At 46.3% G+C, this 25,180-nt stretch overlaps 1 protein-coding gene across 1 annotated transcript in view; it reads left to right on the plus strand.

Annotated features, from left to right (window-relative positions):
- Positions 1 to 10,058: 10,058 nt before the first annotated feature.
- Positions 10,059 to 25,180, plus strand: part of TFAP2D (transcription factor AP-2 delta) — a 50,658-nt gene continuing 35,536 nt past the window's right edge. The window contains exons 1-3 of the mRNA XM_006093220.3: positions 10,059 to 10,610; positions 11,589 to 12,086; positions 15,545 to 15,605. Coding sequence (XP_006093282.1) covers positions 10,572 to 10,610; positions 11,589 to 12,086; positions 15,545 to 15,605 — 598 coding nt within the window. The 5' untranslated portion in view covers positions 10,059 to 10,571. The remainder of the gene's footprint in view (positions 10,611 to 11,588; positions 12,087 to 15,544; positions 15,606 to 25,180) is intronic.

Here is a 25,180-nt window from a genome sequence, read left to right on the forward strand (position 1 = left end):
CATTCTGCATTACTATTCCTCCTCCACCGCAAGAGTCCAGGTAATTAATGGAAGAGCCTCCTCCTCTAAGTCCAAATTGAATGTACCAGGGCAGAACACCTACATGTGCTTAGTTTTGTCACCATGTAAATTTCAGCAATTCTATTAGAACACACTCCTAAAAGACTAATACTGTTTCAACGTATTTAACTAGCAAAAGAAACCTGTTCTCTTTACCTGCTAGCACATAAATACTTGAGAAGTAGATAGTGTTCACTCATACAAAGAACCTTACGCTGTATTATTTAGCAGAATGTCTGCATTCATTACAGATATGTCTAATATATGGTACATATTTAATACATCACAGCCTATACGTGTTTTCAATGTCCTGTTCTAGAGAGAAGTCTCAATGCTAGAATTAGTCCCTAATTCCTCCTAAAAGGAGGACTTGAGAAATGTCATTTTTACATCTAAAAGATAGCAAAGCATAAACCTATACTGCCCCACTTCACAAAACTTAAAATGGATATTCCATGACATGACTTACTTCCAGACAAATTGGCAGGATACCTGCCGAAAGCCGGTCCATCCTTGCTGCTTGACACAGTCGCTGCAGGGAAGAAACATCTGCAAAGCATATGTTTCAAGGGACCTGGCGTATATGGCATACTGTTCTGAATATGTTTGCTCCCCTTCTTAGCGCTATGTGTTTTAGCCAAGGTCACCTCTCCAAGAAAGGTTGTTTCCCCAGGTGGGATTTTTCCCTGAAGTTAGGGATTAACAGGACTAAGGAAGGGATAAAACCCCTTAAGTGCCAGGAGGGCAATTAATCACTTTAACTATGAACATCATTTAGGATTCAGTTACTTCCTTGTAGTTTACAGAACAATAGAGTAGTGACTTTGGAAAGGAGGATAACAAATGCCTTAACCTTTGGAATAGAATGGATAGGATTAAAATCAAATGGTATAAATACAGATGTAACAGGAGAAAAAAGGGAGAACCTTGCTGTGGTGATCAACTGAATGCTGTCTCCGTGTCTCCAATCCGTCCACACCTTTGGGAACCCCTGGACCTGTTGGGGTTGGACCCCAACAGATACCCCTAAGGGGAAGAGACTCCAAGAGTCAATAGAGTGGGGTGTCTTCTCTTTCATGGTCATTTCTTCAGTAAAAGAACTCTGTGTGAAGATAGAGAAAGCGAGTGAGTTGTTAAGAGCAGGAGAGGAAAGTGATGGAGAGGATTACCAAAGGGCAGGAGTGGTGAAATGCTGTTTCTGGGACTGAAACCTCCATCTTTTTCTGAGATTGTTGGGAGATAGAGAGGAGTGAGGGAGTGGGGGGGGGGGGAGCGGTGTCTATAGTTTCCCTTAAGGGTTTCATGACAGTGGAATAAAGAAGAAGCTTGAGCAAAAGATGTCCCCTTTAGAATCTAGACTTTTAGAACACAGTCCTTTGACATGGAAATCAGTAGAAATGTCTACAATGAAGACAGATAAACCAGAAGTTAGTGTTGCAAAGGATAGGTCATGGAAGAGAAGCAATACTCTTCATCACTATTAGGGCTACAGACCCAATGAGAAGGCTTGGCCTGTGGGAGGAAGGTAATTTACAAAATAACTCATACCCTAGTCATTTAAAAGCACATTATCAATTGCAAGTTGTTTCATATATATTTACCCCCATTTAATCCAACCTGGCTGTGAGAGAGAACAGAGTGGTTGAGTGACTTACCTGAAGCCACAAAGCCAATCAATGGCAGAATATGTGCATTCTTCACCATTAAAGATAAATCAAAAGAGGGAGATTCATCCTAGCAATTATCGGATGCCCATATGGTGCCTATATCCAGATCTCACTTAGAAAGAGGGCTGCCAAAAATAGCAGAAAAAAATTAATGGAATGTCCAGTTGGCTAAGATGTGTAATTAAGCAGAAAAGTACAAATTTCTGGACAATATCCCTGGGCATTCCAGACAGCAGAGAAATTGAAAGAAACAAAGGAATAAGGTAAATATGGATGGACCAGGAGTTTCAAAACAAAACTATTCAAGGGTAAGTAAAAGACAGACATGAGGTCTAAACAGCATGCACAGAGTGAGGAGATTCGGCAAGATTACATAATGAAGTCAAGAAAGTGTAAACGCAAACACTAGCACAGCCAAGTTGAAGAATAAAAGGGCGATTGCACCAGAGATTAAGATAAATAAAATTATAAGGCATTGTTCCAGTACATAAGGAAGAAGAAGGTCAATGGAAAAATAAACAGAACCTCTGAGAGGCTGCTGGGGTAATTGACATTAGAGGCAGACACAGCTCTTTTACTTAAAAAAAAAAAATAACACACACGCACACAAAGTAACTGGAGGACTTGGTTGCCACAATGCTCCACAAGGCTGCTATCAGGCAGAAGTGCAGGGGCTTGGGGTTGACAACAAGACAGATTCACAGGGTGGTTAGAAGATAAGGGAGGAGATCAGAACTTGAAGTACTGCAGATGGATAAGCATCTCCCCCATCCCACCCCCACCCCCATGTCACTGAGAAGATGCCCAGGATATTGAGGCAAAAGTGAGATAAATCTTTGGAGAGTAAAAGGGAGGGAGCTAAAACAGAACAGACTCTCAGGAAGGCATGTGTGTGGGGGGGGGGATAACAATGGGGGATACAGTAGGAGTGAGAGAAGGAGGGAGGGAAGGAGGGAGGGAGGGAGGGAGGGAGGGGAGAAGAGAGAAAGAAGAAATGAAATTCAAAATTTAAAAGACCAAAATGTTAATTAAGCCAGGAGGAACTAGTAATTAGCCATTTAAGAAATGGAATTTGAGCCCCCCTGGGTGTGGCTCAATGGTTGAGCTTTGACCTATGATCCAGTAGGTCATGGTTTGATCCCCCTGTCACGGCCAACAGGCTCTGGTTGTGGGCTGGAGTGTCTCAGAAAGGGGGCGGGGAATGAACAGCCGATCAATGATTCTCGCTCATCGTTGATGTTTCTATCTCTCCCTTCCTCTGTAAAATCAATTAGATAGATAGATATAGATATAGATATAGATATAGATATAGATATAGATATAGATATAGGTATAGATATAGATATGGATATGGATATAGATATATAGATACAGTATAGATTTTTTTTTTAAAGGAAGAAATTGAATTTGAGTTCTGGGAGGAAGACCGAGCTGTCCATTCCCTGGGTCCTGAGTGAGAGGCTTTGGAATGAATGGATGCAGGCATCTGAGTTCTGGCTCCAGTCTTGTCACTGCTTAGTCGTGTGACCTTACACCTTACCCTTCAGTAAAGGGTATGATCTCATGGCCTCTGAAGTCTTGCTCAGCCCTATTTACATTGGTGCCATCTGTCCAAGGGCCAGGAAAATGAGCCCTAGAGAGGCAAGGATGCCCTAATAAGGCCTCTTCTTCGGTTGCCTCCTTAACAACACCCTTCTTCCAAATACTTCTCTCTGGTCCAGGCTGATGTATGTACACAACATATACACATCTCTTAAACCTCACAACAGCCAAAGGAGCTGTTAGTATTATTTTTCCCATTTTATAAGTGAAATCCAGTAGAATCAGGATGGAAGCGCAGGACCTGTGGTTCTAGATTCAGCCTAACAATGAATCTCAGTTTCTGTGGGGTCCCCGAGGCTAGCACTGGATCTACAACGTGACAGCCGCCCAGGCCAGGCTGGGAGCTGGCGCAGGAGACTGGTGGCCCCTCTGGTCCCCCTGAGGCCTGGCGCGGGGTGCAGCCTCCAACAATCCAATCCGTGAGGGGCGGCTGAAGCACTGACTGCAGGGGTGGGGGGATAGAGTCAGAGACCAACCAGCCAGAGGAGGGGGGACAAGCTCCGAACCCTACGCCCCTCCCCCCCCACCCCGCCCCGAAGTCAGTCACCAGAAAAGAGAGGGATAAGATCAGGGAAGCCCCGGGAGTCGGAAAAGTTCCGCTCAAGGCAAATCCCTTACTGCAAAGAAACCTATTGGGCCTCCATGTGTGTACTTTCTGTTAGGCTTCTGGAGAGAAATGGAGACATGGGATAAAAGGAGGACAAGTTACTAGTATATGTAGCAGCAGGGGCCAGGAGCTGTCGTAGGGAAAACAAAAAACAAAAAAACAAACCCTTTTTGAATTTGAAGCCCAAATTACCGATTTCAAAGCCCTGCAGGACCTTAGCAATCACTCATATTTCTTTGCACCTCACTTTCACAAGCATTTCTGTGACCCCGTTTGCACTAATACCTACCTCATGCCAATATGAATATGTAGTACACCTACCACATAATGCATACCCCGTAGGGTTGTTGGAAGGGTATGGTACATTGTTTGTAACGAGGCCTGGCGCGTGTAAGTGCTCCTTAAATGTTAGCTGTTGCTGGCTTTGCCGTTACCAGTATTTTGGCCCTATAATCACACAGTCCTCCCTACTTGAGTCATGGGGAGGAGTGTTGTCCGGAGCAAATGAGCCAATACTTGAAAAAGTGCCCAGCAACCCAAGGCCCCATATAGGATCGGAATGCCCACAAGTGAACTTTCCAAAGCCTCTATTTGCTTCAAGTCAAACAACTGAAGGACGGGAGAGAGGACGGAGCGCGCGGCCCTTCTGGAGCGCACGCATGTCTTAGCTAAAGGAGGCAGGTATCCCTTGGGAGGGCAAGACCTTAGCCAAAGGGACGGCTTCCTGCCACAGAAAGCACAGCCAGCGGAGAGAACACGGGGGGCCCCGCCCTCCTGGTCTCCGGGGGCAGGGCCCTTCCGAGCCGAAGTCGGAGGCTGGCGAGGCTGCGGAGCTGGCGCCCGGAGCGGCGGGGAGAGGGTGGGCGAGTGCGCGAGTGCTCGCCCTGCCAGCGTCGGACTCCACAGCTGTTGCAGGCGGGCAAGGAGTCTGTCTTCTCAGATGAGGGCCTCAGCTCCAAGTTCTACTGTTATCAAAGAGAAATCTTAAGACAAGAGAGTTCTTCCATTTAATTTTCCACTAATATGTTCGCAAGGCTTCTTAATTGCTTGCAAATGCATTTTCTCTGTACGATTATGGAATCCGTGTTGCCTGGCGGGCCCGCAAGGCTAAGACGGTGTACAGATCCTGTATTAGGCTGTCGACAAACAGCCCAGAGGGCGAGGTAGGGTCATGCAAGAGGTTAAAAAAAAAAAAGGATTGGGGTTGGGGGAGGTAGAGAAAGGAATTTTAAAAATCAATGGCAACACTTAAACTGAAATGACTGGAGTGTCTGTCAGAAATGTTAATTTCCTCTAAATATCCCAAAGCTCTTTTTAAGGAGTGGTCTCCCATTTTTCCTTTTGCAATTTAGTAACGTTTTACGCGAAGTGGCCTTTCTGTTGATGAAGGTGGAATGGGAGCTGGGGGTGGATTACCTAGAAGAAGGCAGATAGAAAAATGACCCAAATCATAATTGGAAAGGAGAGGGGATGGGCCTTCAGAAAGACAGAGTCAGCATCAGCGAGGGCTAATCGGAGTAAGAAAGGCAAGCATTCATTTGGGGTGGGAAGGGGATCTGACCTGAGTACTTGTGCATGAACACCTAGGCTGCCATGCCTTTTCTCTTCAACTATTACACTTCTTTAGCTGGGTCAAGTTTTAGATTCCTGACTCCTGCCCAGCATTTTTCTGGTGTTTGAAGAGCTCGTCTCTCTCCACCTTGCCTAATGAGTAAAAAAAAAAAAAAAAATGAATGAAGCCCTAGCCGGTTTGGCTCAGTGGATAGAGCATTGGCCTGAAGGGTCAACTGTGGACTGAAGGGTCCCCAGTTCAATTCTGGTCGGGGGCACATGACCAGGTTGTGGACTTGTTCCCCAGTAGGGGGGTGCATGAGGCAGCTGATCAATGATTCTCTCTCATCATTGATATTTCTATTTCTCTCTCCCTCTCCCTTCCTGTCTGAAATCAATAAATATATATATTTTTAAAAATGAATGAACCAGGGATTGGGATACTGTATAGCGGACCCAACTTATTTGCCTTTCCACTGCCTGAAGGATTGCCCCGACTCACCCACCCACAGCAGCAAGAACAGGAAGAGGTTAGGAGAAGCACACCAGAGTAGATCCTTGGATAAGAAGACCTTTCCAAAGTGACTGTGGGACTCTGGCCCCTTGGGAGAGGGCCCTGAGAGCTCCCTGTGTGGTTGGCTCTTAGAGACTCAAGGCTGAACTTGTCTTAGAAGCCCGTCCAGGGCGGAAGCCTCAGAGGCCAGGAGATTCACAGAGTGGTGTAAGGGTGCCTGCGGGCAATAGAACCAGAACACCACTAAGAGAGGAAACAACATCCATTGGTGTTCTTTGAATTATCTAAAGGTATCTCTGCTTTCCCTGTGCGTCCCAAATAAGCCGTGGGAAGACAGAGGCTTGGGAGCTTTAGGATAGGAACTGATGTTCAGATCTACAACTCCTGTTTTGCTTTGTGGCAAGAACATCTTCCGAATATAGTGGATCTCCAGTGCTCCACTGTTCTCCCATACAAAGCCAGGGTCTTTGCAGTCAGGAACATTGTCTCCTATTGTGCACACTCACGTCTGGTTAGGGAACTGCATGCCCCACTGGAGCAGAGCACACTACAATTCGCTCTTAGACAATATACGCACGTGCTCTCTTTGAGCCATAAGCTTAATGGATTCAACCTCATCTCTAGCTTCCTCTAAAGAGGAAGGAAGGTAGAAAGGAAGCAAGGGAGGGCGCGGGGGAGGGAAGTGAGGAAGGAAAAAAAGAAGGTAAAAGGAGAGGATGGAAGACACTCTGCTTGATCAATGTATGTGACTATGTCTTAAGGAAATATTTTTGTTTGAAAATGCTCAAAAAAGTACAATCCTTAACTACTCCACTTTACTTAGTATTAGGCCATTTTGTGGGAAACATCTATTCAGGCTACATATAAACAAATAAATCCATTTGGAGAAGAAAATGATATTCCAAGTAGGAATAAGGAGGAGGGGGAGAAATATATGTTTACTAAAATAGGGACCAGCACTTATTTGCTGGTAATTGTCCACCAGCCTCAAACATGCAGTGGGTAACAGACCCTTTCAGTGCAGACGTTTCAGATTGGATAAAAACTGGGGTTTGTACAGGATCAGCCTAGAAGCTCAAGAAGGGACCTGAGCTTCCCACACCAGCGGCTGAGCTGTAGGAAACAATCCAGAAACTCTCTTCTCTAGCTCTGGATCATAACCAAAACAGTAATGATAGATACAAAGACTTCTCTGCAGTTTCCTAAGCCAAGCTCGGTAGGACAATCCCTCCTGGAGTGTGGCACCTGGGACCCAAAGGAGAAACAGACGCGCTGGGTGTGAGGGGAGACCCTCTCCAGGGTGCGGGGCTGGCAGGGTCACTCCCTTTTACGAGCTATCTCGAGTGGGCGGGCGCCTTTCTGGCCTGGGGCTTAGGCTGGGAAGCTCACTGCGGGTTTCCCCGAGGGAGGGAGCCCCAGGCGATTGTCACCAGTCTCCCCCTCGCCTAGGCCAGTTAATTCAATTACTCCGCCCGCTGGAGAATGTGTGGCCAATCGCTCTCCGAAAGGGGCAAAGCAGAGAAAGAAATTAGCCTTTGGGCCAAGCAGGATGGCACTTATTAATTGCTCTGGACTATTAATTGGATGGGAAGGGGAGACGGTGGGGGGGGGGGGCTGTCTGTCAGAAACAAATCCCGCGCGCGCAAGCACAACGCGCACACACACAGACACCCAAGCACACCACACACCTGCTTCCATGAGTTTCTTTAGAGAAGGGGCGCGCTGAGCAACCCTAGAGCAGATGGAAGGGAGTGCTGACCAGTATGTGCATATGGCGCGGATGCTTTCCCCAACTTCTCTTTCAGGGGCAAACAGATTTTTCTGTTGTTGCTGTTGGGATGAGGCGAGAGGGAGCAGTTGGCCAAATGGAGTTTCCTTACAGTTCAGCCTCTGGTGTGGGAAGCCGGGACACCAGGGTGGGAGCAGAAGAGCTTTTCCCAAAGGAGACGTGGTGCCCTGGCAAAGTAGATCCCTACATTTCAAAAGATGCACTTTACCCTCCCTGCTTCACCTCCTCTAAATACAAGTTTTTCTCCTTATGCATTATCTTTAGTTTCCTCTAATTCCTGGGGGGGTGGGGGTGGGAGTGGGGGCAGAAGAAGCACAGTTAAAGGCAGCCCTGAACGCCTCTTATCTTGGTACCTAGAAGTGACTCGGGAAAACAGGGTTGAACTAGGCAGCGGAATGGAGAGATACGCTTGCCAGTTCTTTGGTGATGTCCTGAGGTGTGCAGAGGAGACAACCAGAGGTCATTCGGTGGCTATACTCAGCGCCAGGCCCGAGCTCATTACCGAAGTATCAGAAGCTCAGGGACTGCGTGTGCCTGTCCTCCTGGACAGGGAGAAATACCGGGCCAAATGCGCGAGGACTGCAGACGTCCTGAGCCTCCCAGTCCTTCCCAGGGGAGAGGATTTTGCGGCTGCCTCCTGGACCTTAGCCGAGGAAAAAAGGTCCCTTTGCCTTCAATGAAGATGTATCTGACAGCAGGGGAGTTGGGGGAGGGGTCATCCTTTTCCATTTGAGTTGGACTAACTGGGAGACCAACATCATCCACCAAAAAAAGCGCGTCTGCCAATTCCCAAGATAACCTGCGGGCCCCACACATTCTTCTGTGGGAGGTTTGTTTCTTCAAGGGGTGGGGGGTTCTGGATAAAGTCAGTGGGAAAGGGGGGGGAACCCCAGCTCCCACAGATGATATTTATGAGTAGAATATAGAGGCCTCACCCAATCCTGGCAAACAAAAGATTTCGCTGCAAGCATTTTGGGATTCAGCCCCTCAGTGCCAACTGCACTCATCCTACCCCTCCCACTTAAAGATCAAGTTAGGCATTCTTCCTTTTCATCTTCATCAGGCTCTCTGTCTCCTGACTTCATTCGACCAAAATATGGAATTTCAAGAAGTTGGGGGTGGGGGCGCGTGCGCACCTTGGAAAAGGAGAGCAAGTGTTGGCTGCTGACCCTTGTGCAGGGCCGAAGCACCACGGATCTCCACTTCAGACAGTGCATTTCAATTCTTGTCGTGTGCCTTTGTCCATTTATATAAAGCAGAGAGTGCTGAGTGACAGCCCCACTTAGCCTGCATGAGCAGATCCTAATAAACCCTCCCAAACCCCGACCTAAAAAAAAAAAAAAGAAAAGAAAAGAAAAAGAAAACCACATGCCTGTTTGCCTGCGGCTTATGATTAAGACACCTTCTCAGCTTAAACACTTAAAAGCTAACCAAATGAAATGGCAATTAAGACTAAATTACCCCTTCTATCTCTGAGATGACTCTGCGGGGCCAGCCAGTTTTTATGAGGCAGAGGAGTCTGGAGAGAGGACCTTGCACAGCCTCAGTATTGCCAGCATGTAGCCACCGATACCCTCTCCAGGCGCTAGACAACTTGGAGCAAGAAGCCACCTTTTGAATGAAGCTCAAATACTCCTTGAAGGTCGAGAAACCCACGGCAGAGCTAGAGACAGTTGTGTGCTCACCCCTCTTTGTAAAATATAACTTTCAAACATTTAAGGGTTATTTGGGGTAATGGTGTTCAAATACCTGGTGCCCCTGCTCCATGGCCCACCCCATCCTCACCCAGCACTGTTTCCGAAAGGGAAGGGACACACAAAAGAGGGGGAAAGTGGGTAGAGTTGGGGTTTGAAAGGCATTTTACCTACATGTGAAATCTTGTCACAAGTCTTTATTCTCTTGTATTTTTTCTAAATATATTGCCAATTACAATGTTTCTTTATGATGGGAATGTGGGATTGTCCATCATGGTTATTTATTTTAAAAGCTGCAGAAAGTGTAAGCCACCGCCGGGTGTTTCCTTCCAAAAGAGGAGAAAGAACCCAAATTCGATATAAATATGGGAAGAGCAGTATTGTTTCCACTTGTGTAAAAGCAGAAACCCCAATCTGGATGAAATTGATTCGGGTGCTTGTTGCAAAAAACCAGCTTTCAGCATCCAGGGAGTGGAACCAATAGGAATGAACACTTACTCGTGTAAAAGGAAGCTTTAATTAATATATGTTTCTATCTCTAATGTACACGTATGGGGGCTAGATCTTTATCTTCACAATAAAATGTGTGCAAATTCTCTCTGCAGAGATGAGTCCCCACCTCAGCCGGTATAGAAAAGCACGATAAAGGTTGGAAAAAATGGATAAAAATGTTGAAAGAACCTCCAGTTCCTTATTAGGCGAAGATACAATATTTATTCCTTGTCTCCTGGGATAAATCTCTTCTGCCTATTGTCCTCCCAGTTCTCAGTGCTGATGCTTAATTTTCAAAACTTCTATATTACCAAGGGACCTACGACATCAGCCAAAGAAATACTCAGCAAGTACAAAATCTGTTCCAGGGAGCTGCTTTTGTGCAGAGGGAAAAATTTGTTCCTACAGGTTTTTAAGTGGGTACGAGGCAAGGAGCTATCTGATCCGGGCAAAGCCATTACAATTTAGATCTCTATCTATAGAACATTTTTTTTCCTTTAAAAAAAATTGGAAAATACAAGAAGTTTGGATTTTTTTTTCCCGATTCTTTTTTTGGAGGGGGAAATTGCATCGTAAGCTTTCGGAGAAACCCAACATGTCAACTACCTTTCCGGGACTAGTCCACGATGCCGAGGTATTATTACTTTTTTTTTTTTTTTGAGCGCGCGTGTGTGTGGCGGCAGTGGCGGCGCGGCGGTGGCAGCTTCCCCTGTCTCTAATCTATGTTGGACCGTTACGTTTAATTATAATCTGGCTTTCGGGAGAAGTTAAGGAAGGAAAGGGGAGAAAGTTCGTTATGACATCTGTCGCCAGGAAGGGCAACTGTGCCCCGCTAAGAAATAGTTGCCATAATGAGGGGGACAACATAATCCTAATAATAAAGACAGGGAGGAGGTGGTGTGGAGAAAGAGATAGATATGGAAAGAAGATACTCAGGAAGGCGAAGTAAAGAGATTGATGGGGGGAGACGGTAGGTGGACAAGGAGGGGGGTGCAGCGCGCCCCTTTTGGAATGGGCTTATTCTAAGAAAGTGAAGCAGAAAGGGGGTTCGGATGCTTTGCCCCAACTGGTTACGGAAATGAGCAAGGGGAACGGTGGGCACCGACTAGATTTTTTTAAATACACGGACCATGCTTTGGAACAGCTCTGGCCAGACATTCCGGCCGGGACCGCGGCGGGATCTCGCGGTTGGGATGCGGCTGGAGGGCAGAGGCGCTCTGAGCCGGCTGATGCTCCTTCTGCTCCCCTGGCTCCCCGAGCCAGTGGCAAACCTGGCTCCCGCAGCCCAGCTCCCTGCGCGAGTGGGGCAGGGGCTGTGTGTGTGTGTGTGTGTGTGTGTGTGTGTGGTGTCACCGCACCTATATAGGGTGGGGGATTTTTTTTCCCCTCTCTTGACTGTGAGGACGGGGCCGCCCACCCCCAGTCCGCCTGCTCGCGAGGGCTTCCTGGCAAAGGCGCTGAACCCGGGCGGCGGCGGCTCGGGCCGAGCGGTGCGCGCTCGCTCTCCTTGGAGAGCCCGGGAACGCTCCTGGCTCCGGGAGAGCGGCGCCTCGGTGGCACAATGACAAACCTCAAGTTTTTCTGCTCTCCCTTTTCCCCCTCTTCCTTCCAGATACGTCACGACGGATCAAACAGCTACCGTTTGATGCAGCTTGGCTGTCTGGAGTCCGTAGCCAATTCCACTGTCGCCTATTCCTCCTCCTCTCCTTTAACTTACTCCACCACTGGCACCGAGTTCGCGTCCCCCTACTTCTCCACTAACCACCAGTACACCCCGCTCCACCACCAGTCCTTCCATTACGAATTTCAGCACAGCCACCCGGCCGTCACCCCCGACGCCTACTCTCTGAACTCGCTCCACCATTCGCAACAGTACTACCAGCAGATCCACCACGGGGAGCCCACCGACTTTATTAACCTGCACAATGCGCGGGCGCTCAAGTCGTCCTGCCTGGACGAGCAGAGGCGGGAGCTGGGCTGCCTCGATGCCTACCGCCGCCACGACCTGTCCCTCATGAGTCATGGCTCTCAGTATGGAATGCACCCGGATCAAAGACTGCTGCCAGGGCCCAGCCTGGGGCTGGCCGCCGCGGGAGCCGACGACTTGCAGGTAAATAAGCATGCAGTGGATTTGCCGGGCCCTCCCCTCTTCGCCCTCCCCCTCCCGCCCAGTCGATGCTCCGACCGTAAGCCGGCTCTCCAACTCTCTCTCTCTCTCTCTCTCTCTCTCTCTCTCTCTCTCTCTCTCTCTCACACACACACACACACACACACACACACAGCACTTATGGAAAGTTATCAAAACAATTAGAGGAGGCGTGTGCCATTCGGTTCCTCTCTTTGGATCAAGGCATTTCACCTGCACGCTCCGGAGTCTGGCTAGCGGCGGCCCCCACTTTCCGTAGGTCTGCACGGAAGTCTTTTGTGAATCCACAGTTCTGCCCTCGAGGGGATGGGGCAGGGGAGATCTGGGAGGCTGGGGTTGAGACTCCTGGACTTAGAGTAAGACCCGATAAGTTGATGACCCATCCTAACCTCAGTCTGGCGCTTTGCTGGGTCTCAGGTGTTTGTCCCGGACTGAGCTGTGGGGAGCTTACTATGAATTGGGGGAGCTGGTTTGTTCTGGAGACATTGTTGGGACCCTGAGCTCTAGCAGAAGTTTCAGCAAAGATACTAGATTAATGTGGAGAGCAAAGAATCACAAATGAAAAACTCAAAAGTGTACCCCAGTGAAAGAATCTGCACAAGGCAGTTCGCCGGGGTGTGGGGTTGAGCCTAATTTCTTTGCCTGAAGCCCACCCAATCCCATCACCCCTTGGTTTACAACTTTATTTTTCTTCTCCAACCCATTAACTTATGTAAGATGCAACTGCTTAAGAAGAAGGGAATGAAGAAATAAAGAGAGAGAAAGAGAGAAAAGACATAGGGAGAAAGAAAAGAGAAAAGGAAGGGAGAGAGGAAAAACAAAAAGGAGAAAGAGACAGGGAGGGAGGAAGAAAGAAAGGGAGGGAGGGAGTAAATCAGATACTGTGGAGGCCATCACTCAATTATATATCTCCTACTTTCTTAATGCATTTTTTGTGTATTCTTTCCAACAATAGAATTTATAATTATATAAACATATCGTCACAGCCTCGTTTCAAACAAATAAGCCCACACATGTCCAAAAAAGAACCCAGGAAACATGAATTTGTAACTTCTTTTGCCTGAAAGTGCAGCTAGTTCTATCTGTGAGTCCCTACTTTTTCAGTCTGCACAGCGCTGGCCACCTTTTCCACAGTCGCCACAATGCAAGGCGAGATACTGGAAGAGCCCAAGTTGGAGACGGCAGAGAACCCTTGTTGCGCACAAAAAATCTTTCCCCCTCATTTACCTCCAAGCAAAAGATCATTTTAAAATTAAAGTGAAAGCCCTCACAATCCCAACAAAGAGCCATAGCCACAAGATCGGCACACAAGAAAAAAGATTTGGCTTCATAAACCTTGACTTTCTACATTTGTATTCACAAAATAATTTTATACGCTCAGGGCATTTTTACATTTTTCACAAGGATCCCCTTATGTCTCAAGGGGGAAAGAAATCTGCCATTCAATGCTTTGCTCAACTAAAACCTATTTACTCTTTTTAATAGCCACGTCTGCTGCTGATTTTTTTGTATCTGTACAAATTTTTTTTCTGTGCTCGGCACAAAGCCGGGCATTTTTCAAAAGAGAGGATTAGAACATTTGCAAGCACCAGACAAAGAAAGAATCCCGTGCAAAAGGACACCGTAGTTTATCCAATTTTCGACTTAGTGCCATTCAACTGGTCATTTATGCAATGTCATCTGACCAAACAACGTTTTACTTATGGGGGGGGGGGAGTTTGTTAAGTGTAGAGACCAAGATTCGTTTCTTCTAAGAAAATAAACATCTTAGCGGTACGCCAGAGAATGGGAGAGAAAGGCTTCACTCCCATGGAGAGCTTTGTGGCCTTTTACCTTCCTCACTTCAGATATTTTGAACCTTTTTTTCCCAGCCTATGTGTGTTTTTTAATTATCTTTAATCTTTTTTCCATTTATTACTCCTACTGAGGGAATATTCATACTGAGAGAAAAGCTCCCAGATATTAGAAGAAATTGAGGAGTGTGGTATACATACAATCTATTTATATATCTATGCCTATAGATAAAGATATATATCATTTTATATATGAGTACATATGAAGCAAGTTGTAAATCTGGCAAGCCATTTTTTTCCGCTCCTCCTGGACTTAGCAGAATGAAAAAGAAAGAAAAAAGTCATGGCTACTTTTAAAACGAGAACTGGGGAGGGGATGTGTGGGAGAAACCCCGTCTCTCTCCTTTTATTTCTTTCTTTTTAAAACATTCATCAGCATATGCCTCATTTCAAATGCAACAAATGTAAATATACTTTTCCCTGCACAGAATTTTAAGTGAAAGTCCAATGGTTTGGAGGGCGGTCTAAGTCTGCCTAACAGATGCAAACAGTCTTGTGGCTTCAGTTCCATCTTTGAGTCCCCTAAAAAGATTTGCTATGGCCAACAAAGGAAACTGTCACACCTTTTCCCATCACTGCTTTAATTTATGCCCAGTTTCCAAGGTTTTTTTTCATATTGATTTGATAATCACTTTAAGGCAGAACAGTTCAAATAAGAAAGAGCTCGTGAACTGGTTGAAAAGGGGGCTCTTACAGGCCTGCCTCAATATGGTGAAAATGGGGAAGCGAAAGGGAGCCAGGGCTGTAAAGGTTGTTTTGTAAAGTGGGTTTTTATTATGCACCGACTCTCTCCGCATTTACTTAACTCTTCACGGGCTGTTGGGTAGGTTAACACCCTTCAAGGCCTCTTTCATGTCCAATACCTCGTTTGTTTGTAAAGGAAAATGAGCCTTTAACACATTTGGACTCAGGGAGGGGGAGGAAGACACATAGAGAGAAATTTTTATTTTTCTTAATCAAAAATCAGCAAACCCTTACCTCCTTCCCAGTTCAAATGACCCCCAAATCCATTAGGCTCCTGAAGATCTACAGTGAGTGAACCTGAAGGTGTTTCCTCTAGAAGACCCATTTTGGGTAGCATTATAGGATGCTCCTCCAACTGGGGTAAAGCAGAACTTCCATTAGATAACTTAAATCCCCCACTTGAAATGACTCCTCTGAGCTCCCAAGAAACCCACAGTGCCAAACTGGACACATTTGGTGTAATTTGCTTCATGCAGAAATTGCCATGGAGACTGTATATGTGCCTTGATGGGGACTCAAAGGGTTTCTCATTCTCTTATGCCAAGATGAAAGGCACTCAGGCCCTTTGAAGTATAATATTTCCTGGTGCTGTAAAATGCATACCTTAAGATTTATACAACTTTTAGATTGTGGTTTTCTGGCAAATTTTTCCCCCTTATTATGCATGCTGCCAAACTTGCTCTAGCTCAATGGTTGCGTTAAATGTCTACTATCAGGTTATGTGGATATGAGGTTCAGGGACAGGACAGATTGAAAAACTTAACTCATAAGGTCATACTTATTAATATCTATTTGAGTGATTTTATGTATTTTCCTTTTATTAAGGGCTCCGTGGAAGCCCAGTGTGGGCTTGTTCTCAATGGCCAAGGTGGAGTCATAAGAAGAGGTAAGTAAGGACATGTTAAAAGATTCTTTTCTTATCTATTATGTTGTTTTGGAGATCTGGTGGTGCTTTTAAACATCAGATCCCTTGTCTGGTGATTGAGAAAACAATTACTTTTAGTCAATTACTCTTGTCCCACACAGACATACCCACTAGAAGAAGCCTCCCTTCCTCCAGGGAGGCCTGAACTGAGCCTGTGCCCCTAAGACCTCTGATAGAAGAGATTGGCTGTTTCTCACAGAACAGTGACAGAATCAAAGTTCAAGACAAAAAAAAATCCTTCTCACACCTCCTTCCCCCATCACCACATCCTGGAGCAGAATTTCTGGTCTTTTTTAGTCCTAAATGTGCCAGCCACAGCCTGGGTATTTGAGGTGATGGTGTTAGCTTGAGGCTTTGAAGGATTCTGTGAAAGGCTGGATTCGTTGAGGCTGCAGTGAAGGCTAATGAAACACCAACGTTGTAGCTGCCCTTATTTTTCTAAGTGTCCTGAACATTTCTTTCTTTAAGGGAGGGTGGGAGGAGGAGGTGGTGTTAACCGCCCCGGATAAAGCTTTCTTGTTCCCATCTGTTGAAGAAAACATCTGAATCCAGAGTTACCCATGGAATTGGAAGGGGGGACAAGAGTAGAAAGCTGTTGATTTCAGCTCAGACACTGAAGGGGGCTGCATCTCAGATGTTCCATTTTGACAAAAGGTTCTGAACTATGACATTTTAAAGGCCTCGAGGCAGTGCAGATTTTGCTGGCTTCCCACTTAACTGTATCCAGTGCCTCTGAAGCTTATTTTCCTAGCAAGCTGAGTAACCCGAGGAGCATACAAGGCAAGGGGGACCAGCTGTTATCCCAACTTCATACGAATTAATAAGATGTGGCCTATTCACCAGGACTAATTCCTGCTCCAGGGCTGCAGTTGTCTTTAGTAGCTGAACCACTAAACACTGAGTCACTTCTGATGGCACCAAGTAAATGTCCTTCAGTCACTCTCCCTCTCTTTCAAAGCTTATTTTCCAAAAACAGAGAGAGAGAGAGAGAAAGAGAGAGAGAGAGAGAGAAATGTATTGATAGACAGCAGTAGGTTCTTTCATGTTTAAACTGCAGGTTTGGCAACCCAGTGTCCAGTGTGAAACTCCATTTAAACTGAGGAGGCAAAAAACAAACAGTGGTTTCCTTTGGGAACTTGAATATTGTCATAGTGGAAGCTTGAAACTTCCATTAAATGTAAAATAGCTCTTTAATTGTGTTGTTTCACCCAATGGGTATTTGAGAAGTTTTGTTTTTTAATTACTAGTGTTGCTCCATAAATATCTTTTTTTAAATGAGCAATATTAAACCTGTCAGCCAGGCCAATACTGTCATATTGACATGCCATGAAATAGGCCCAAGACTAGTGAAAATTGAGAAAAAATATACCTCCTGTTGGGAAGAAGGGTTAAAAATGCAGAGTGAAAGAAGGGCCAGGTGAAAGGAGCTGGTTGCAGTCTGTTGGGGCGGTCACACCAAAGGTGAGGCCAAGCACTCCGGACGCACGAACATGTCGGTGGTGCTGAAGGACAGCGCCACTAATTAGCGCCCGGAGCCGGCTCCTCCCAGAGCCCAGCTCGCGCTACTGCGGTTTTTGAGTTCAGCTTGATCACCCTCTCAATTGCTTGGAAATTGCGTCAAATCGTACAATACCTGACAGAGGGTGGGAGTTATTCGAGGTCGAAGGTGGGAGCTAGATAGGAGATGGCTGTGTAATCAGTTGAATTTTCGGAGAGAGTCATAGGGGACACCCCCACGCCATCCTCCCCCAAAAGACCAACGCTCTTGGTCAGAGGGAGCTGCGGTCCTGTCCTATCAGAGCCACAGAAATGGTCTTCCTTGGGTGATGTTTCCGTATTCTTCTAGGATCCGGTGCCAACTCACTTCACCTAACATATCAGCTCCGAATCTGCTATTTTAAGTCTAATATTGATCTTTTAGGAGCACAGCCTGGCTCCAAAGAAAAAGGGGAGGTAACTTGGGGGTTTTGTTTGTATTGTGTGACTAACTCCCTCTGTCTTCCCCCGCCCTGCAAAAGGAGTTCAGAATTTAACTGCTGAGTTTATTCATTTCCTATGTGTCTTAAAGATAGGCCAATTAACTTGGGATAGCCCTGGAGACCAGGGTGTGCTGTCTGTTTACTCTGAACAGATCAATGTGCATGACAATTTACAAACGGATAGCAAGGGTATCAAGGAAGTCTTGCATTAAAAGGTGGTGTAGATCCTTCCGGAGCACGCCCAGCGCCTCATCTCAGGACTCCCAGTTTTTGAAGAAAAGCTAAGGAAGCCTCTTGTCTCTATTGTCATAGTAGTGCACAGGGTTCCTAATATCAACAGCTCTAGTCACCTTTGTTCTTCATGAACTCATGCTCTCTGCCATGTTGCCTTATTGTGTAATAGCTTAGATGGGAATGCCTGTTTCTCTTCTAATCCATGCCTTACAGGTAACTCTCCCCATGAAACATCATTTCTTGAAAAGCACAACTTTTCACCATTTTCCTTCTCCTGCTAAGCTCTCGGATAAACTTACATTTCTAATGATTTCTAGAATTTACTGTGGGAGAAAAAAAAATTGGGTTTGACTTCCAAAGACCCCTGAAGAAAGGCAGATCCCTAAATACCCTACAGGAGTTCTCCATGGAGAGGTATCCTGTTTTGCAGTGGTGTGTGTGTGTTGGTGGGGGGAGGGAGTTCCAGTTAAAATTTGGCCACTTCTATAGGGAAAGATCAAAATACCATTTTCCTGACTCACTTTGGTAAGTGGCAGTTACGTTGTGTTTGCCTATAATGAAGGCCCCATCGCCAAAGAAAGTGCGGAAGAGGGGGCAGCAGCAAGGTAATTACCACCTAGATAAAATATTTGCCACCGCCTCTGAGGTGCAGCTCCCCGCGCGCTCACTCTCGGTTAATGGTGTGCGCGATTTTGCCCGCAGCTCCGCCACTCGAACCATCAGAACCAATAATCTTTACTTTACCCAGTCCTCGGGTATCGATAGCTTCTCTCGCCTCCGGGCGTCGGCTTTGATATGTTAATATTTCTGAGTAGCAAATTCTGCAGAGATCATATTAATGTTGTACGTACAGAGTGGAGCTTTGCCTTCGTTGAATATTCAGATACTGGATTTCAAAAGGCATCTCTTGAAGAAATGAGGCTTCTATTTACAGGAGTCGTCTGTGTTTTTAATCATTAAAAAAAAAAAGAAAGGAAAACCCACTCTTCTTTTCCCCAGGAATCTTCTGAGACTCCCTTATGGCCCCCTCCCCTTTGGCAGGCGCTGGCCCCTTTCATTTCTCGCCCTGAGAATATAATAATAAGAGAACAATGTTGATGACAATGAGGACCACGGTGATGATGAAGCTAATAATGAGGGGACCCAGATTGGAATCGCAGGGGTAGGGGCTCCGTTGGGCTGGGCGCTGTGGCCTTCAGAGCAGGATGGAGGTGAAATGAGAAAACCCAGTTTTTCCATATTTGGGTGGGAAGTGTCACGTTGGCCCTGGCCTTTTTTTGTGAAATCGGGATGGCAAACTCAAAAAAGGAAAAGAGGAAAAAAAAGAAAAAAGTGAAGAGGGGAAGCGCCCTTGTTTCGCTTTGTGATCACTCTGCCTTGCTGCCCCAGGCTAATTTCAGAAGCTTAAGTACCGCCATAGCCTCTGGGCCACGCGGAGAGGGAGCGGCCGGCCGTGGGCAGGCAGGAGCGCTTTCCGGATTGCCTGTGGCTACACAAAATACAAACTACTTTGAATCAAAACATTTTTGGGGAATTAATATGATCTGAACTCTGCACGTTTTAAGAGCGCTGGAGTTTGTCAGATCGCTTAGAGGTGACTGGCACGCCAGGCGGAGGCATTTAGGCTGCGGCACAAACATTGTCAGATCCGATTTAATTAAAAAAAAAAATGCTTCGGTGAAACGGAGCTTAGCATCCATCGCCCATTCTGCCAATAACAGGGTGGGTGGATCTGACCGCTTTTCCCTTCCGAAGCCTCCACGGCTGCCCCTGGGCTGCTGGGCCAGGAGGACCAGCTTCCTCTCGACTTCTCCAGGCCCCCGAACTTTGAGTCAGCCTTTGGGTCTTTCAGCATTTCCTGGAAGGAGTAAGATTGGAGGAGGGTGGGGAGACTTGTGCCTCTTCTTTTGTCAGAGCTTATGGACTCTCTCTACCTCAATACTCAAAACTCATTTCTATGGCTTATTTATTGTGAAAATAAGGCCAGGAAAACACCTGGAGCCTCGCCTGGCTCATTAGTCCCCACATACAGATTCCGAATTCAGTCACCTTTCCGTGAAGTCTAAAATTCAGATACCAAAAGACCTGGTCGCGTGGTTTGTTGGAAATCTATTTTGTGGGAATAGCCGGGCGGGGGGGGGGGGGGGGCTGCTTTTCCAAAGGCTAATGCCTTCTCCCCAATTTCCTTATTGCTTTGAAAATCACCAAAAGCCAAAGCACTCTATCTTGGAAAATGGGGATTAACACCGCCTCCCCCCACACACACACACATGATTACACACCCACCACCACATTAAACTAGTAGGTCTCCCCTGGCAGGCCTCCCTTTCTTTTGTTCTGTCTGGAACCTGCACCGGGAGGAGCGCTTTCAAACCTGGGAATCCAGTTATACCTGGCATCTCCTCCCCCCAAACAGCGCGCTTTGCTGCTCAAATATCAGCTGAGGCCTATTTGATTACAATGAAGCCCCTATCCCTTTGTTATTTGATTACAATTAGTATCTGCTTCCAAGGACTGAGTGTGTGTTGAGGCGGGGGGCGGAATTACCTGGGGGGATTGCGATTGAGAAGGGCAAGAGGCTAGAGGGGAAGCCGCCGGGAATGATCCTACCCCACCCCGTTTAAACGTGTGTACCTCGAAGAAATGCACCAGCAGAACAAACTGGGACAGGAAACTCTCGTAATCGCTTACACATTTTTAATGTGTCAGAAAAAAAACCACGAGCGTTCACTGGAGATGAAGAAGGGGAGGAAAAAAATCCCTGCCGTTTGTATTTCTTTCATTTGAATTGTAAACATCTGTTTGGCTGTAAGGCGAACAGAACATTTATTTTGCTCTCAAGATTTGGTCTAATTATGTCAACACCGACCGGCAGCGAGCGGGCGGCGCGGCGGCTTTGGAGAGGCTGCGCGCACCGGCCGCGCGGAAGCCCGGCAGGAGGTATCGATCGCACCTGGAGGACGCGCGGGGCCTCCGGCCGGCACCCGCTCTGTTCTTGAGGCGGGTGGGGGGCACTCAGAGGGCACCCGTGGCTTAGAGGCAGCTTTGGGGGCGCCAGGGGAGACGCGGTTCCTTGGAGACGACCGTGGCTGTTTCCTCTGCCCTAATTGCCTGGGATGAGAAGAGGAAAAAGCGCGTTGGCGCGTGGCTTTCTAATCCCGAAGCAGCGCAGAAAAGGTGGGTGGGGATCTTGTCACGCTCCACAGCTCGCACCCAGTGACGTGGTAGTTGCTCAGCGCCATGGTGGGATTGGGTGGCTTTTGCTCAGGGCGCTGAGCATGCGTGTATCCGTTTCCCATTGCACCTCCTCACAATCTGGGAAAGTAAGTAGAGCAGCTGTGAGCATCCCCATTTTTCAGATGGCCAGACTGAGTTCCAGAGTTACTCGCCTACAATCGAACGGATCGCTAGTAGGCCAGCCTGTTACTTGCAGCCCAGTCCTCTTTCCACTCCCCCTCTCCCCCCCCCCCTCACCCGCCCTTGCCTGGAAACACAGGGCCAGACTTTTGCAGCCAGGCCACAGAGGGCGCAGCCCCAGCCCCCTGCTTCTTCTAGAGGCCTGGGATCTAACAAGGTCTGCTGGCTGAAGGATCTGCTTCTATTCTTTTGTGCATGACTTTGTCATACACACACTAAGCCCTTGGCTGACATTTCCCTATAGCGGTGGCAAAGTTAATCCCTTTTATGATAGCCAAGTCCTAGGCGAGTGACCTTGAGTAGATAGTCCCTGATTTCTTAGGCTGTTACTATAGCTACACATCTAAGTTTACTGCAGCACTGGAAATAGGACACCCTATCTCCAGGTTTCAGTTTAAAAAACAATGACCTTCGTGGAAGTATCGCTTCTCTGCACTATGAACGGAAAAGAGATGTACTCTAAGAGTTCTGCGTGAGACCCTGACTGTGGCACCACAAACACCCCTTACCGGAGTGCTGGATCTAGAATGAATATTACATAATTTCAATAAGAGCTGGCAGGCAACACAGGCACATGAGGAATTTCAACTAGTAACATTGGGGATGGACGCTGTACATGGCTGGGCATGGTTGACGCTTGCATGACGCTCCTTCTTTGAAATCTCACCATGGCCATCAGTTGTCTGGATCCCCTTCAAGAATCCCCACCTCCTTGGAACCTTCATTCCAAATGCAGAACTCTGGCTATGTTGACCTATTGCTTTTTAATTCCTCCCTTCAAAATAAACTGGGGAGAATAACAGGAGGTTCCCCATGCTACTGTAAACTTTACAAGTTGCCAAATCTTTAGCCAGGACAAGAGAGTTCCCTAAGGCTGCAGCAATGCCAAGTATCAAAGCAACAGAAATTCCCTTTAAAGATGCTATGACATAAAAAACAAAAGACTCTAGAGTTGATGGCTAATCTGAATACAAAATAAATCCTCCAGGCAATTTGTGTGTGCATCAAGCATACTCTTAATATGCAGCCTGTATGACTTACCTACTAAATGCTTAACTGAGCATAAGCCAGAAACCCAACCTGGATGCAGGGGAGAGAGACCAAGGGCCCGGAGAGCTAGCGCTTAGCTGGGTAGCTGACCAAGGGCTTCCCTGGGAGCAGCTGGTTTTCAGCACATGGGGTTTTTCTTTCCCAAAGAGTGCTGCTTCCTATTGGAGAAAGCCTAATTTGGCTCCTTTTACAAAAATTATACTATTTTGAATCTCTCTAAATAAGGTTTTAAACCCACTGTACATTAGTAAAGATAGGAAAGGTCTAAAAGTGTGTCCTTTCCCTTAGCAACCAGGAACATAACACATGCACAGACCCTTTTTTCTCACTCATAATAAACTTGAGACGCATTGGGTGAGCGGTCCTGTGTCCTCAATTGTGTACTGGCTAGTGTACAAGAGAAGGGGCTTTATGTAAGAATATGCATTTGCTTATGATTCATAGTGGCTGTGGGTGGAGGCCCATTTTCAGTAGAGGGCTGGGTGAATTTTGGCTATAGATATCATTATGGCTTTTTAAAAATATTTTTGCTTCAGATGACCTCACAGTGACCTAAATTCTAAGGTTCTCAGGTTCTCAGTTCTCATAATATGACACTAAAGCCCAGATTCACTGATACCTAGCTTACTTTCCTGTTCATCTCAATGCTTTCAAAGTCACACGTTTGTTTTTAAAATGCATTTTGCATCTGTAGGTATAAAGTGAGAGCATAACCGAAAGTATAGTCGTGTTTTTGAGCCCAGAAATCTAGGAGAACTGTATTATTATTATTATCATTATAGCAGTTCCCTCTTATCCTCAATTTTACTTTCCACAGTATCAGTTACCTAAGGTCTACTGCAGTCTGAAAATATTAAATAGAAAATTTCAGAAGTAAACAATTCATAAATTTTAAATTGCATGTCGTTCTGAGTAGTGTGATGAAATCCTGTGCCATCCACTTAGTCCTGCCCTGGACATGAATCACCCCTTGGTCCAGTATATCCATATTACATAGTCTGTCTACTCATTAGTCACTTGGTAGCCATCTAGGTTATCAGATCACCGACTAATCACAGTGCTTGTGTTCAAGTAACCCTTATTTTACTTAATAATGACTCCAAAGTGCAAGAGTAGTGATCCTGGCAATTTGGATATGCCAAAGAGAAGCAGCAAAGTGTGAGTATATATAGGAAAAATATAGTATATATAGGGTTCAGTACTATCTGTGGTTTCAGACTTCTACTCAGAGTCTTGGAACATATCCCCTGTGCATAAGGGGTGAATACTCTGCTATTATTTTAAAATTGTTTCTGAGAATGACAGGTGGGGAAGCACAGGTAAATTTCTGTTTCTAGCTCCTGCAGAAGGTATTTGCATGGTTTCCCATGGTGTTGGCCACAAGTTTAATAATAAAAAAAAATCAGTTTGACAATTAATATGATGGCCCCTCAGGTTTTAACTAATGGCACTAGCACAGGCAATTTAGCCTAGTGTATAGGACCCACCTTCCGGCCTGGAGAGGGCTAGCTCCTCTGATGTTCTCACTATCCCCTCTTCTGCCTTTGAGGGACATGCAGGGTGATCACCGGCCACAGAATGCTCAGGGAGAAAGACGTTAGTCCCAGCACTTTGGGGGGAAATTCAGATAACGGTAAGACGGCCAGTAGGAATTCCAGAAAGTACAGGGGTGGAAACACTTTAAGAGTAGGGCAAGGTTAGCCTGTTCTCTCCACCCAGGTTCAGGACCCCTTTGCCTTTTTAAACATCCTCCCAGGTTCCTTAGTAACTGTGCCCTGAATCTAAATACCAGAGACTCCACTGACATACATTCCTTCTGAGCTGCTCAGTAGGAGGGCAGGAGTATGTGGGAGGCCAGTGGTGAGTCCTAGACCAGTGCTTCTCAAACTTTAATGCACACACGAACCACCTGGGGGTCTTCTAAAATGCAGATTCTGACCCAGAAGGTCTGGGGTTGGGCCTGAGATTCTGCATTTCTAATGAGCTCCTAGGAGATGCCAGTTGAGGACCACCCATTGAGAAAAAGAAATTTTGGATAACACTCTCCTGAGCATTTTCTCCCTCTGCCTACATTTTTCCCCCTTCTTTTTTGTCATAGAACTTTAGCCTTTTCTGGAGATGAGTCTAAAATAGCTCATAACCAAAGAAATCAAATGTATGCTCAGAAAAGCAAACTTTGAATTTAACTTTGCCAAGGAAGCTCTTCCCTCAGCTTGCTCAGTGAATTGGGGGTGGGAAGCTGAGAGCAGCCTTGGATCCTGGGGCTTTGTAGCCTCCTTGTTAGCAGTGTGGACATTGGCTCAGGAATTATGCAGTAAGGGAGGACTGAGCAGCAGGAAACTCTCCCCAGCAAGGATCATCGTGGGTCCTCAGCTCTACTTCAGCTGCCTGAGGTTAGGAGTGTGCTCTTGTTCGAGGAGGAGAGCAGAGCTCCAGGGGCTTCCTGGAGATTATTGGCCACTCACATTTACCGTGTTCCTGTTACTGTATGCTAGGCCATGTGCTGCGCTTGACTGTGTGTGCTGATCCCAAGGGCGGACTTTCTGGAAGTGGGCAAATGAATTATAGTGGTGCCTGTAGTTGGTAGACGTATACAGGAGGGAGATGGCAGCTCTCAAGCTTTTTGGAAAGGAGATCAAAAATTTTGTCTATATATTAAGTCATGGATAAAATCAATCCATCTATGTACACACACATACATATACACACAGCCATGGATAAATAATACCTACCTTTTGTGTGATTAATTGGTGGAGTTTGGAGGTTTTAATTAATTGAAGTGTTTCTTGGCATGCATGATATCAAAATGAACACTGATGGGTCAGCCTACACTCCACAGTATGCTAATTTTTACCT

The sequence above is a fragment of the Myotis lucifugus genome, unplaced genomic scaffold (genome assembly GCF_000147115.1).
Source record: "Myotis lucifugus unplaced genomic scaffold, Myoluc2.0 scaffold_111, whole genome shotgun sequence".
Classification (NCBI taxonomy): Eukaryota; Metazoa; Chordata; class Mammalia; order Chiroptera; family Vespertilionidae; genus Myotis; species Myotis lucifugus.